General features: G+C 40.4%; 2 protein-coding genes across 3 annotated transcripts; both read right to left on the bottom strand.

Annotated features, from left to right (window-relative positions):
- Positions 1-164: 164 nt before the first annotated feature.
- On the bottom strand, positions 165-1,769 carry NPPA (natriuretic peptide A). Its single transcript, XM_074192112.1, has 3 exons — positions 1,588-1,769; positions 1,142-1,459; positions 165-422 (listed from the first exon to the last, which is right to left on the bottom strand). The coding sequence occupies exons 1-3, from the start codon at positions 1,696-1,698 to the stop codon at positions 417-419; spliced, it is 435 nt and encodes a 144-aa protein (XP_074048213.1). The 5' UTR covers positions 1,699-1,769; the 3' UTR covers positions 165-416.
- Positions 1,770-10,805: 9,036 nt separating this feature from the next.
- On the bottom strand, positions 10,806-13,940 carry NPPB (natriuretic peptide B). 2 transcript variants are annotated; one of them, XM_074192099.1, is made up of 3 exons: positions 13,687-13,939; positions 12,824-13,094; positions 10,806-11,003 (listed from the first exon to the last, which is right to left on the bottom strand). In XM_074192099.1, exons 1-3 carry the CDS (start codon positions 13,804-13,806, stop codon positions 10,987-10,989), a joined length of 408 nt encoding a protein of 135 aa, XP_074048200.1. In that variant the 5' UTR covers positions 13,807-13,939; the 3' UTR covers positions 10,806-10,986. The 2 variants fall into 2 exon arrangements, with proteins under 2 accessions (XP_074048200.1, XP_074048191.1); XM_074192090.1 differs by lacking the exon at positions 10,806-11,003 and having other exon boundaries at positions 11,010-13,094; positions 13,687-13,940.
- Between the last annotated feature and the right edge of the window lie 207 nt (positions 13,941-14,147).

Here is a 14,147-nt window from a genome sequence, read left to right as displayed (position 1 = left end):
GGATAAGTGGCAACTCTTTGGTTAATTGATTTTTTTTTTAAAGTAGGAGAGACAACTTTGCTATCTGAATATATACGAGTCGAAATAGACTTAGAATCCCCCAACTCCCCCACCCCCCCCACCCCAGGAAATAATCACACCAGACCGCAAGTGTTTCTGTCCGTGGTGCTGAAATTTATTCATCCTTAACTGTTTAAGATTTAAACTCATTTAATGAAGGGGCAAAAGCCAACATCACACCATTTTGTCTACATTCAAAATTACATTTGTGAAATGGCAAAAGAACTTGAACCAGGAGCACATTCAAAGTCCAGTTTGCTGACAAAAAATGGACAAAATAAAGCCAAAGTCCCAATGAATTTGAAGCTTCTATGGATCTGACGGGTCCAGCATGTTTCCCTCTTTGAACATTATCTTCAGAACTAAAAAGAAAAGATAGATTGTGTTTGGTTAGCAATATCCCAGCTAGATGACCTAGAGAAGGTAGCAGGTGAGATTAGCATGAATGGCCAATATAAAATGGGCAAAGCACTAAGACTTTATCCTCGATCCCTTAAACTGCCCCTTCCCTAGCATATTAAAATGGCTCCTCTAGGTTTTCAGGGCTAGTGGGTGGTTCAAACTATAGAGAGTGATTAAAGAAATCCTTATCCATTCAATTTTATTCTGGACTTGAATACAACTCTCCTGACTCGAATCCAATTTGAGAACTCCAGACACTACCCATCATCCACTATTTTACCCCAATGTTGTGATGTCACTGGTCCTCTTCAAAGAAAAGGAAGAACCACCACCTCTAACAACAGCCCATTCTATCTCACCCTTCAGTCTTACAACTCAGGATAGGAAAATAAAAGGAAGCCATTCAATTACAAAACACTTTGGTCCTATGAAAGTTTTAATTCTCTAGTACATCTGTTGATATTCATCCCCTTGGAGAATGAAGCATGATGTTTATGGCTTTCTAAACATACTATGGTTACAGATAGTCCCAAAGGTGAGTGTCAACTATTTCAAGGGGAACAATGATTAGTCCCTGCATTTGCTGAGGATTTCATTTGGTAGTGAGCCCTCCTACCTCTGCTTGAATTTTAGCATAGCCATATGTCCCTTTTCTCCCTAACCCATTCCAAAATCTTACCCTAAAACTGTTGCATCCAAGTCCACTCTGTGCTCCTATTCTGTCAATCCTGCCTCCAAAACAGCTGGAGGACCTCCTCAGACTACGAGGGGCAGTCAAGAGTGCCCGAAGTTTATTCTTCAGAAAGGCAGATCTCTCAGATTGCTCCCAAGTGCCCCGGTTGAAGGCTCCCTCTCGCTGGACTGGGCTGACTTCCCCACTCCAGGAAGAGATGGGGTTAAGTGCTTCCCCAGCCTCCTCATTCTGCTCATTAAGTCCTTGTGAGGGCATGACCTCATCTTCTAAAGGTATCTTGTCCTCCAGGCGGTCCAATAAATTCTAAAAAAAGGGTGACAAAGAGAGTATATGAGTTCATTGCATTGGGGAAAAGTGACCCAAAAAATACCACAGAACCAAAATACTTCCCTTGATTTGCTATTGTCCTTGATAAATCTCCCTGATCCTACCTTGAAATCCACCAGGTCATTATTGGACACAGGAATGGCTTTGGTTTGACCTTGAAGCTGCAAAGTCAAAAGGAGGAGGATGCTGATGGAGATGGTAGTGAAGGAGCCCATGCTGTGATTGGTTGTCAATCTCAGAAAATCAAATGCTTGCTGTCTCCTCTCTCCTCTCTGCTTTTGGTCTTCTGACCCTGTTCTCTTATGCCTCCCAGTCTGCCTCTTTGCCTTTTATATCCCCTCCAGCACCCTGAGACCGCCCAAGGGATGTACCCCTCCCCATTCTGTCACTTGCAGTGATAAAGGACTGGAGTGAGGAGCCAACAGAAGATGTCCTTTTAAAGTTATCAGTCTGGTGCAGACTGTCATAACCTCATTGCAGAGGTGGCTTCTGCACTTCAACGGTTGTCACAACCTCAGGAACCCTAGGCTGCAAGAGTCACATTCTTGTTGATTTGGCTCAAGAGGTTTCACACTTTGAAAGTGTGAGAGGAACCAAAAAAATCCTTGATTATCTCACAAAGATGCCTCAGGATTCTTTGCTTCCTTGCCGTGGAAACAATTTAGGGAAACAGGATGTCTGGCCAGTACATCTCTCCCTAAGTTTGTTGCTCCGATGCTAGGGAGGTCCAAATAAGGACAATAACAAAGGAAGTTACAGGCAACCTTCAAGCTAGGGAAAGAGTTCAAGTTGACACAAACTAGCCCAGATGTTTGGGGCAATTCTATACCCTTTCTCGCTCAATTCAGATTCCTTCCCCTGCATGAATGTTCCCAGTTGTGGCTATATTTCCAAGAAGGTGGGTAAAACAGAGGTGTTCCCCCCCCCCATTCAAGACTATGAAGCCAGCACCAAGGTTAGAATATAAGAAATATCCCATAAGAGAAATATTCCAAGCATTCTGTTCTCACATATCAACAGCAGAGAATATTTTCCTGAAGTCACTATCCCCCACTCACTACCCCCAACACATAGCCTTACTCTTCCATCATTTTTCCCTCTTGTAAGGTGTTGATGGAGATGATTATGAACCTAGAGAAAGCAAACATCCTCATTCCATTGCCATGTGGTATTCTAAAACCTGTCAAATCCGAAGTCTGAAGCTTGTACTGAACTCTAATCTTTCCAGAAAAAAAAGTCACTGAGGTGGGCCAATGTGGAGAGGGCTTTGTGATACCTACTAGTCTCCTAGATGCCTCTCTACCTCATCAGTTGGAGGAGGCAAGAGGCAGAACTTTAAACTTCAGTTTCTCTGTCAAAGACTAACAAGGTGCAATATATATATATAATATATATATATATATTATATATATATATATATATCTTTTAAGAAGCACTATTCTAGACATTAGCACTTCCCAGGCTTGTAGATTTAGAATAGAAAAGTACATTAAAAGCTAGTGAGTCCAATATGTTCATTTTATAGAAATATTCATTTTATAGGAAATTGAGGCAGATCAGAAATATGTAGATCAGCAAAAGTGACTTGCTCAGGATCACACAACTAGTAAGTGTCTGAGGTGGAATCTGAACCCAGGTCTTCCGGACTTCAAGTCCACCATACAATAATGCCTCTTTGATTTAGTGGGTACTTATTAATCACCAGTGCAAAACACTATGTATTTAAGGTAGAATATGAACTGGGAGGGATAATTTATAAGATATATGACGATTAGGATTCTTGATTGAGATTTGAGAAGATAAGACCTTTATACAGCAGCCAAAACACAGAATCTCAGAGTTGGAAGAGACCTCAGAGATTATCTAGTCTAACTCACTCATGAATCAAATTCTTCTCCAGAATGCTCCTCCTTTCAGAAAGATCTTGATTGATAAGAGTCATGTTCCAGAATTAACCATCATCAATAGTCTTGCACTGACTGCCTACCTTGAGTGGACTTTCCTACCTTCTCCTATTAAACTGTAAACCTCCTAGGGGGAGGTACTGTGTACACATTATATACTCATTATATTGTTACATATTTCATAGATGATCTAAATACATGTTAACTGATGTACACTATTTTGTTCTTTATTGATATTTTATCTTATTTTTCCAATTACATGCTATGAAAGTTTTTCAACATTCATTCACATGCATATTTATAAGCTACATAATTTTCTTCTGTCCTCCCTTCTTACCTCTCTCCCCTCAGTGGGCAAAAAGTCTAGTGAACATTGTACATGTACATTTGTATTTAACATGCTTACATATTAGTCGCTTTCCATATGAGGAATTAGTACTAGGAGAAAAGAAAGAAAACCATAAGATAGGAAGGAAAAACATAGGAGAATTTTTTAAAATGTATCCATAGGTTCATTCAGATTCTATAGTTTTGAAGTTTTTAAAATTTGTTTTGTTTGGTTTTCTTCATCTGGATGTGGATGAAGTTGTCCATAAAAGGTCTCCCAGGGTTGTCCTATCTCTCTCAAGTGCTGAAAGGAGCTGCATCCATCAAAGTTGATCAACTCACAGTGTTGTTAATGTGTACAAAATTCCTTTGGCACTATACCCTTCACTCAGCATCAGTTCCTGTATTTCTTTCCATGTTTCTCTAGAGTTTGATCATTCATTATTTCTAATAGAACAATAGTACTCCATAATATTTATATGCCATAATTTGTTCTGCCATTCCTCAATTGAGGGGCATCTCCTCAATTTCCAATTCTTTGCCATTTACAAAAAGAGCTGCAATGAATATTTTGAAGCGTGTAGTACTTTTCCAATATTTTATGATTTCTTCTGGATATAAGTCTAGTATTGTTATTGCTGGATTATAGGATATGATCAGTTGTATTGCTCTTTGGGCATAGTTCCATATTGCTCTCCAAAATTGTTAGATTAGTTCACAACTCCACCAACAATGCATTAATGTTCCAATCCTCCCACAACATTGATCATTTTCTATTTTTGTCATCTTAGCCGATCTGATAGGTGTGAGGTGGTATCTCATAGTTGTTTTAATTTGCATTTCTCTAATCAGTAATGATTAGGTGCACTTTTTCATATAATTATTTTAGATTTAATTTCTTATTTTGAATACTTCCTGTTCATATCCTTTGACCATTTATCAATTGGAGATTGATTTATAGACTTAAAAATTTGATTCAATTCTCTATATATTTTAGAAATGTGATTTTTATCAGAATGCTTAGGTGTGAAAATGGTTGTTTTTCCTTCTAATATTGGTTGCATTGGTTTTATTAGTGCAAAACCTTTTTAATTTGGTATAATCAAAATCATCCATTTTGCAATTTATAATGTACTTTATTTCTTGTTTGGTCATAAATTTTTCCCTTTTCCATAGATCTGACAGATTTCTTGATCTGTTCAAGATGGTATCATCCTTTGTGTCTAAATCTTGTACCTATTTAGACCTTATTTGACATAAGATGTGAGATGCGGGTTCATGCCTAGTTTTTGCCATTCCATCTTCCACTTTTCCCAACAATTTTTGTTAAATAGTGAGTTCTTATTCCAGAAATTAATGTCTTTGGGTCTGTCAAACAATAGATTACTATAAACATTTACTACTGTTTCTTTTGTGTCTATCCTAATCCACTGGTCCAATATTCTGTTTCTTAACCAGTACTAGGCAGTTTTGATGATTGCCTCTTTATAATATAGCTTTAGATCTGGTAGAGATATGACCACCTTCTTTTACATTTTTCATCAGTTCCCTTGATATTCTTGACCTTTTGTTGCTCAAGATGAATTTTGTTACTATTTTTCTAGACTGGCAAAAATGGTATGGTACTAAATAAATAATTTAATTTGGCTGGAATTGTCATTTTTTTTATATTGGTTCAACCTAACCATGAGCAAGAGAAATTTTTCCAATTGTCTAGACCTGATTTTATTTGTGTGAAAAGTAATTTGTAATTGTGTTCATACAGTTTCTGGGTTTGTCTTGAGAGGTCAATTCTCAAGTATTTTATGTTGTCTACAGTTACTTTAAATGGAATTTCTCTTTCTATCTCTCTTACCCTTGGACCTTGTTGTTCACATATATAGAAATGCTGATGATTTTGACTCTATTCTTAATCCTGCTCTTTGATAGCCTTGAAGAAATTCTTCATGGTGATGATTTGCTTACAAAATGAAGAACTAATCTTGTCCCATCATTGCTTCTCAGGGAACACTGTGACCAAAACAATTAGGTTTTCTGATCTTGTTTGCATCACAGAGTCACCAAACTTGAAATTTGGAAGGGACCTCAGAGATCAATTAATCCTATCAATCACTTACATGATCTCTGAAAAGCCATCCTCTAGATTTCTAACTGAAGACCTGAGGCAGTCCATTCCATTTTTTAGATAACTCTAAATATGATGAAGTTTTTCCTGGTATCACACTGAATCTGCTTTGCTGCAATTTTTGGTATTTCTGGTTTCTCCTCTCAGGAACAAGACTATGCCTCAAATGCCAAGATAATTGTTGTATCTTCCCAAGCTTTAATTTCTCCTCCAGGCTAAATATTCCAAGTTCTTTCATGGATTCTAATTATTATTCTAATAAAGATTGAATCTAATTATTAAAACCATCAGAAACATTCTTTGAGTGGTAGGTTTCAGGACTTTGGAAAATGATGACGAAGAGGATAATGACTAGCATTTATTAAGGTTTGTAAAATACTCTACATACTATTTTATTTGATCCACACAACAACCCTGAGAAATAGGTGCTATTATGAAGAACTCAAAGCAAAATGTGAAGTGACTTGCCCAATGCCCTACATGGGTAAATGCCTAAGGCAGAATTTAAACTCAGATCTTCTTGGTTCCGGTCCAACACTCAATCTACCTAGACCTTACTGATGAAGAATTATAACACAGAGTCATTTTGAGTTGGAATTTGGTAGGCCAAAGGCAACATTCCCCTGATGATGCTGTCTGACTCAAGTCATAAGTGCATGTCAGGTTATTTTTAGTGAGGCTAGTTTGACAAGAAGCTGTGTTTCCGAGAAGTAATTCTTTCTAAGCATGTCACCCTGCCCTGTCCTTCCCTTTCTGAGACAATCCTCTGATGTGGGTGTTATCTTGGCAAATAGCATACCAGAAATGTCATTCATAGGGCAGTATCTTCTTTCCTCCCCCACCCCCACTTTTTCAGGCAATTGGATAAAAGCAGAAGTCACTGTCCAAGGTTCCAGAGGAAAAGATTCAGATTCTAGTTTCTTTTTACTGAAGCCTTCGTTCCTCTCTCAGAGCTAATATATGGAAAAACATCGAGTTTTCGTAGAATTTTTGGCTTAGATTCATAGATTAGATTTGTAGATTTTTGGATAGACCTTAGATGTTATCTCTTTCAACTCCCAAAGTTTACAGATGGGGAAACTGAAACAGAGAGATTAAATGACTCATCCTGCATTGAGCATTTGATTAACAGTCCAAATGTTGATTGTTTGTTGCCACAGAGACCAGGGAAGGCACAGATAAATTAAAATCCATATACATTCCTCTTTTTATTCCGAACCACACTCTAGCCATACTGGGCTCACTGGACTTCCTATGTCTCAAACACACTTCTACAGTTATTCTCATGCCTCCCTGTGTCTGGAAGATGCCCATTTCAGCCCCAATCCTACCCATTCTTCGAGAACAACTCAAAGACCATCCCCTTCCTGAAGCTTTCCTTCTTTCCCTAACCTCAGGTCAGAAAGATTCTTAAATCTCTCAGAGTAATCTGGACCTCCCTCAAGTGCTGCCCAAATTCTCCCAAGCATCAGTTATTTGCACATTTGTTTTTATCTCTTCTCAAAATAACTAGCATTTATTTAGTAGTGCTTAAAGTTTATATATGCTATTTCACTTGATTCTCATAATAGTCTTTAAAGATCAGTACTGAGTGACTTTGGGCAAGTCACTTAACTTCTGACAGCTTTGGTTTCCACAACTTTGTATCATAGCACTTAGCTCCTAGATTTATTATGAGGATCAGATAACATATTTGTAAATCGGTTAGTACAGTGCCTGCCTCATAGTATATAATAAATGCTAAGTTCCTGACTTCCTTGCTTTTTGACTTCAAGTCCATGATTTAGATTATTCACTTTATTTATTAGTTTTAACCTTTTCTCCCTGCCCATACAATTTTTTTTCCTTGGACTTCCAAACAAGAGAAGAATGGTGTGACTTGGTTTTCTATTTCCTTCCTTGTCTTTGCTCAATCTTATATGTTATTTTAATGATCAATGAGATTCTCAAAAGATCTTATTGTAAGGAGGAAAGGGAGGGATTGCAAAAAGCTTTGGAAATAACTCTATTGTTCTCCTCTCAGCATCTGATTATGATATTAGCTATATTTTTATACCCTTGAACAAAGGAGGTCATTTTCTGTAAAAGTGAGTTTGAGGGCATATCAATGCTTTCCTGCCTTCTTTGGTTTTGTTGTTAACTCCTCCTTAGGAGCAAAGGTTGTCATAGTAAATGCCATCAATAAGACACAACTGAGAAAAGTCCATGTCCCTACAATACTTTGTCATTTACAAAATGCTTCTTGGTCTGTATTTGAAGGGTCAACATGTGAATCTGAGAGTAGATGTATCTTGTTTGGTCCCAGGGGGCAAGAAGCTGCAGAGAAGGGGTACTGGGCTTATTAGAAGAAGAACTGTTCAAGCAAGAACTACCAAAAGATGAATTGGGCTGCCTTGGTGAACTCTACCTCAATGGAGGTCTTTGAGTAAAAAGTGGATAACCATTTATTTGTCAGGAAGGTTGTAGAAATCATCAATTTAGGTTTGGAAGAGATTTCAGAGGTCATTGGTTCCATCTCACTCTCATTTATTAGTTGAGGAAACTCAGACTCAAGGAGATTAAGTGATTTCTCCAAGGCTATACAGACAGGATTTTAAACCAAGACTTCAGGCTCCAACAACACCACTTTGCCTCCTATTTCACCCATTTTAAAGAATAGGTATGTGTTAGACTAGATGGCATCTGACATTCCATTGAGTTCTGAGAATCTATGCATTATTCTTTGAAATGAACAGGGTATCTCCATTTTTATAAGCTTGAATCAAGTGGCAAAACTGAGACAAAATTTTATCCACATCTTATGCCTCTAACCCTAGGATTCTTTCCAACATAGCCTCATTGCCTCCAATTGGTATTTTGTACTCCTTACAGGACTAAAGAAGGACTGTGCTTTGCCCACAGTAAGCATTTGATAAATGTTAAGTGAAAATTGTGGTTTATAGAATAATCAAGGGAAATGGCCAAATTGAGAATTCGGGGCTACATATATGTCCTCCTACACTTCCTTGATGAAATGGGAAGGCAGCTACAGTATAGAGATCCAGGAGCCAGGGATGGGCCAATTCTAGAAGACTTGAGACATTCAATATCATTCTCTTTCTTTCAGCTACCCACGCTAAGAGTACTCTACCATTGAAGCCTGGGTTTCTCCAACATACCATAAAGAAAGGCTTCATTCCTGGGTCTGGTTCCTCTGTTCTACCCCTACTTATCCAAGGTACATTTATCTTTCTCAAGAAACCCATCTTGAATTTGATGTGTTTGAGAGGGGATAGTGGAGCCTGTATGAAGGAGAGTTTGAATAACATTACCTAAACAAGGGAGTATTTTTTTTAGTATTTAAAGTTCTGCAAAGCATTTAACTCTGGGAAGTGGGTGTTGTTTTTTTTTATCCCTATTGTACAGATAAGAAAACTGAAGAAGATAGAGGGGAAGTGAATTACTCAGGGTCACACAGTTACTGAGTATCTGAGGTTGAATTTGGCTCAGGTCTCTACTTCATCACTTAGCTGATTCTCAATAATAAATAAGGTGGGGTCATATTGGAGAGGTTATTGAAAACTACTCATTGTGTAGACAAATCACTTCACCTCTCTGGCCACAAGTTCTTCTGTAAAATTAGAGAGTTGCATTCCATGAACTCTGAGGTCCCTTTCAGTTCTAATGCTATAAGCTAGGGAGAAGTCTCTTAGGACTTGATCCCATTGGCATTCACAATTGATTCCTGAGTAAGAAAGTGACATAAGATTTGGCCCTGAAAGGGACCTCGGGTGTATCTATTCCCTACCCCTTTGTCACAGATGAGAAAACGGAGTGAATGGTGAAATGATTACAAGATCACTATACTGGCAAGGAGAGCTCAAATCTGAATCTTTAGTTAGTAAGCTCTTTGAAGGCAGGGACTGTCTTTTGCCTCTTTTTGTAGCAAAGTGGATAGAGTACTGAGCCTGAAGTCAGGAAGATGAGTCTTTCTGAGTAAAAATCTGGCCTTGGACACTTACTAGCTGTCTTCATGGTGTGCTTCCACCACTCTAGGAGGCCATGAAGATGGTAATGGTGGGTTTCTCCTTCTACCCAGCCTGTGGCTCTGAGATCTTGTCTTTGAGCTTTGCTCAAAGGGAAAGACTCAAAACACATGTTCTACTAAATGGAAATTGAAGACTTGAATATCTAAACCTCACACTTCTACCAGGTGGATTGAATGAACAAGATGTGTTGGAGAGATGTGCTTGAGAAGCTGAGGAATGTTGGATGTTGGAATCATAGGAGGATACTTCCAGATAATTCAACCACCCTCATTTTATAAAAAGATGAAACTGAGTTCCCAGAAAAAGACTTGTTACCAAAAAAAAACTTGATTAAACAGGTATTATATGATACAGCCCTTGTCCTTTCAGACCCAGTGCTTTTTCCACCATATCATGCTGTATCTGGGAGATTTTAGGAGTAGGGAAATCAGAGCCAGCCTTCAGATTATAATCTAAGAAGAGGAAAAAGGTAACTGAGGGCCAAAGAGTAGGAAGAGGATAGTGAAGGAGATATTTAGGATAGCTAACATTTCTATAGTGCTTTATAGTTTTCAAAGAATTCACAAAGAAAGGATGACCTGGAGTGAGGAGAGACTAACCAGCAAGTTAGTCTAATAGTCCAGGGGTGTTGTAATGAGGGCCTGCACCAACATGGTAGCACACATCAGAGGAGAGAAGAGGACTTAGCCTAGGGAATCTATGAAGGTAAAATTGACAGGATTTGACAAGAGATTGGATTTGGTGGGAAGAGCTGAGGAGTGAGGAAACCAGGATAATGTCTAGTGTCAAGCCTGGGTGAGGGGATGATGGTACTCCACAGGAATAGGGAAGTTTGAAGGAGGGGAAAACTTTGGGGGAAGGGGAAGACTCATGAGTTTTGTTTTATTAGATGGAAATACATGGATTTTTTTAAAGTTCCAAAAATAATAGTTCCAAAATAAAAAGACATCAAGCTAACTTTATTTAATCATGAATTTTCCATGCTCAAAAGTAAGAAACCAGCTTATACAAAACAATCAAATAAATAAATAAATAAAAATAAATAAATAGTCATCATTTTGAGAGGGTGGAAAAACCTCAGCAAGAATTAGATGTTAGAAAGTTGGCAGCTTGGACTTCTTAATTCCTTCTTGACACTAATGAGGGAGAAAAAAAAAGAAATAAGGTTATTTGGAGGAGGTTCAAAGCTGAAGCAGAATCTAGTTTTAATTTTTTTCTCTGTGCATTTTGTTTTGTTTTATGAACTTATTGAATCATAGATTCTTGGAATAGAAAAAGACCTCAGTAGTCAGCTAATCCAAACTGATCAAGAACCCTATCCCCATAAATAGTCATCAAGCTTCTGCTCAAAGACCTCTAGTAATGGAGAACTCATTATTTCCTAAGGAAGTCCATTTGACTTTCAGATAGCTCTGATAGTTTCCTGGAATCAAGGTATAATCTGCCTCTCCTGCTTTTTTCTTTGCTCCTTTCCTATCCCAGCCTTCAATCCACACTGCTTCCTGCAACTCATTCTAGTCCTTTAGTTTAGTCTAGTATAGTCTAGACCTCAGTTTCCTCATCTGAAAAAATGGGAATAACACCCCAAATGAATGATTTCATCTGCCATTGGAGCTTTGAGAAGTTGAGGACCTGAGTAGGAAGGAAAAGAGGAGTGAACTTTTCTCCCCCACAGGGGTTTCCTGTAAAGAATAGTACACAGTCATTTAGTAGTTGGAATGTGGATGTCTGAATCATGGAAATAATGGAATATTGAAGCCTCTTGAACCCTAAGGATGATTAGCAGAGCTAGAAAATGCCTCTACCAAAGGAAGGCAGTAACATTGGAGAAGAATAAAGGGGAAGTCATAGGATGTTTTATTAGCCAGATTGTGGAATTAAGAACCCAAAGATGAGGGCAGCTAGATGGCACAGTGGATAGAGCACCAACCTTGCAGTCAGGAGTACCTGAGTTCAAATCTGGCCTCAGACACTTAATAATTACCTAGTTGTATGGCCTTGGGCAAGCCACTTAACCCCATGGCCTTGTAAAAAAAAAGAATCAATCCAAAGATGAAAAGAGTCTCAGAAACCATTGAGTCTAACCCTCTCATTTTACAATTGAAGAATATGAGGCACAAAAAAGTTAAGTAACTTGCCCCAAAAGTCACAGATGGAGAGGGTCTGGAAATTGAATTCAGGTCCCCAGACTCTATATCTGGGGATCATTCTACTGGTCTATGAATTTTACAGTTGAGGAAACTGAGGCATAGAAAAGTTAAGTGACTTGTCACAAATGGAGGAAGGTCTGGAAATTGAATTCAGGTTCCATTGATCCATGAAAAAGGCACGGATAGACAAAAATAACCATGTGAGAAGGGGGTGTTGATGTGCCAGCAGCTACTCCCATGCTAAATACAGGGAGATTTTCTAAATTTAGGCAGGAAAGAGCTAGGAGTAGAATGTGGGACTCTGGAGCTGGCGGGCTCCTCTTTCAGAGGATTCTAGCTCCTGAACTGGACTTCCTATTACCTTGTTTCCTCCCAATGTGGAGAAACTTGCCAGTCAGCTAATCATAGAGAAGAAAACATTAAAAGCCAAACAGATAAGAAAGTGGCTGCAGAAATCTCTCTCTGAGATTCCTCCTCCTCTCTCCATGAAGCTTTTCTGGCGTGCTTGATGTCAGCCTCTGTTTGTTCCCCAGGGAACAGGACAAGCCTCCTGAACTCACTGCTTCTCTTTTGTCCCAGCCTTGGGGGTGGGGGACATGCCAAGTGAACTGAATGTAATTCTTGTGACCTTGGTCCCTCTACAAGGCTCCTCCATCCCCAATTCTGCTCCCTGCTCACTAGGTCTGGACATGGGATGGGGTTTGAGTGTTAGCGGGGGAGATCTTGTTGGGCTGTTTGAGATGGGGGTGGGAAGCGCCTGCGGGTGATATGCCAGAAGAGAGCGGGCAGGGGAAAAGGCAATTTACCGTTGCACCCCAGGCTACTGAGAGAGCCAATTCTGTCCAGCCTCCTGCCAAAGCAGCCTGATTCCCGCATCAGTTTGGGGTTTTGCAAACCACGCAGGCTCTGGAAGGCAGGGATCCTATAGCCACGACTGCCCTCAGACGCCGCTTGGGGTTCGGACTTTCTGCTCTCCCAGACTTTGCCTGGGATCTCTTCTCGCTCCCGCGGCTCAGGCTCCGCCGTTTCCAACTCTTCCAGAGCTGAGATCTTGTCCCTCAGTCGGTACAACAGTTCCTGGAAGGATGAGTGGGAGGGAAGGGGACAGGTTAACCAGAACTGTGAACCGCAGGGGGCAGCTAGGTGGTGCAATGGATAGAGCAACGACCCTGGAGTCAGGAGGACCTGGGTCAAATGCAACCTCAGACGCTTAATAATGACCTAGCTGTGTGACCTTGGGCAAGTCACTTAAACCCATCGCCTTGCAAAAACAAAACAAAACAAAACCAAAAAAGTATTGTAAACCGCCTTGCAGAACAGCTCTTCCCTTCTTCTCCCCAAGCTCCCGTAGGCGCCCAGGGCACCTCCAATAAGATCTTAAGAATCTAGGGATCCTCGGGCTTCTGCTCGGGGGTCATTCTACTGCCTTTTGGCAGCTTCTAGGCTTTGCCAGACTCTATTGATTCGTTCGAGAATCCCTTAGAGGGAGGGAGAATAGAGGTAGCGACCCTGGCTCCTATATCCAAAGGTTCCCCCTGATGCACCCAATCCTAGCCCTCAACCCACCACTTTCCAGGGTTTCTGAAGAACTTTCAGAGAGAGAGCCTGGGGGTGGGAGGCAGATTTGGCCCTTTTGGCAGCTGGCCCGTAGAATATAAGGTGGGCTCACCTGGACCCCGGTCAGTTCCCGGACCTGGCGAGATCCATCTAGGGGATGGGAGAAGCTGCCCTGGAGCTGCAGAAGGAAGAGTAGCAAAAAGAGGCTAGGCAGCGCTTTCTGGGTATCCATGTTTGGGAAGGAGTGGGCTGGAGGGCGAAGGAGCGATCTTGGCTTGTTGCTGCCGCTGCTGCTGCCGCTACTGCTGCCGCTGCTTCTCCTTTCCTCTCTCAGCCCTTCTGACTTTCTCTCTCCGGCTCCTCACTGCCACAGTCGCTATTTATCCCCAGCCGAGTCCTGCCCTTGCCCTTCCCGGTCTCAGGGTTATCTCCAACTTATCAGTCACATTCCGACCTCGCTGAGCTCAAGGCCTGAGAATGCGCCTCCGCCGTCTCACACAATCTCTGCACCGCACCCCCCTTCCACGCCCCCCGCCTTTTCTTCCTAACTGGGGTCTCAGCTGAATGTAGGGG

This window comes from Macrotis lagotis, chromosome 1, assembly GCF_037893015.1.
Source record: "Macrotis lagotis isolate mMagLag1 chromosome 1, bilby.v1.9.chrom.fasta, whole genome shotgun sequence".
NCBI lineage: Eukaryota > Metazoa > Chordata > Mammalia > Peramelemorphia > Peramelidae > Macrotis > Macrotis lagotis.
Note: the sequence above shows the minus strand (reverse complement) of the source record. Positions and strands in the feature narration are given on the sequence as shown.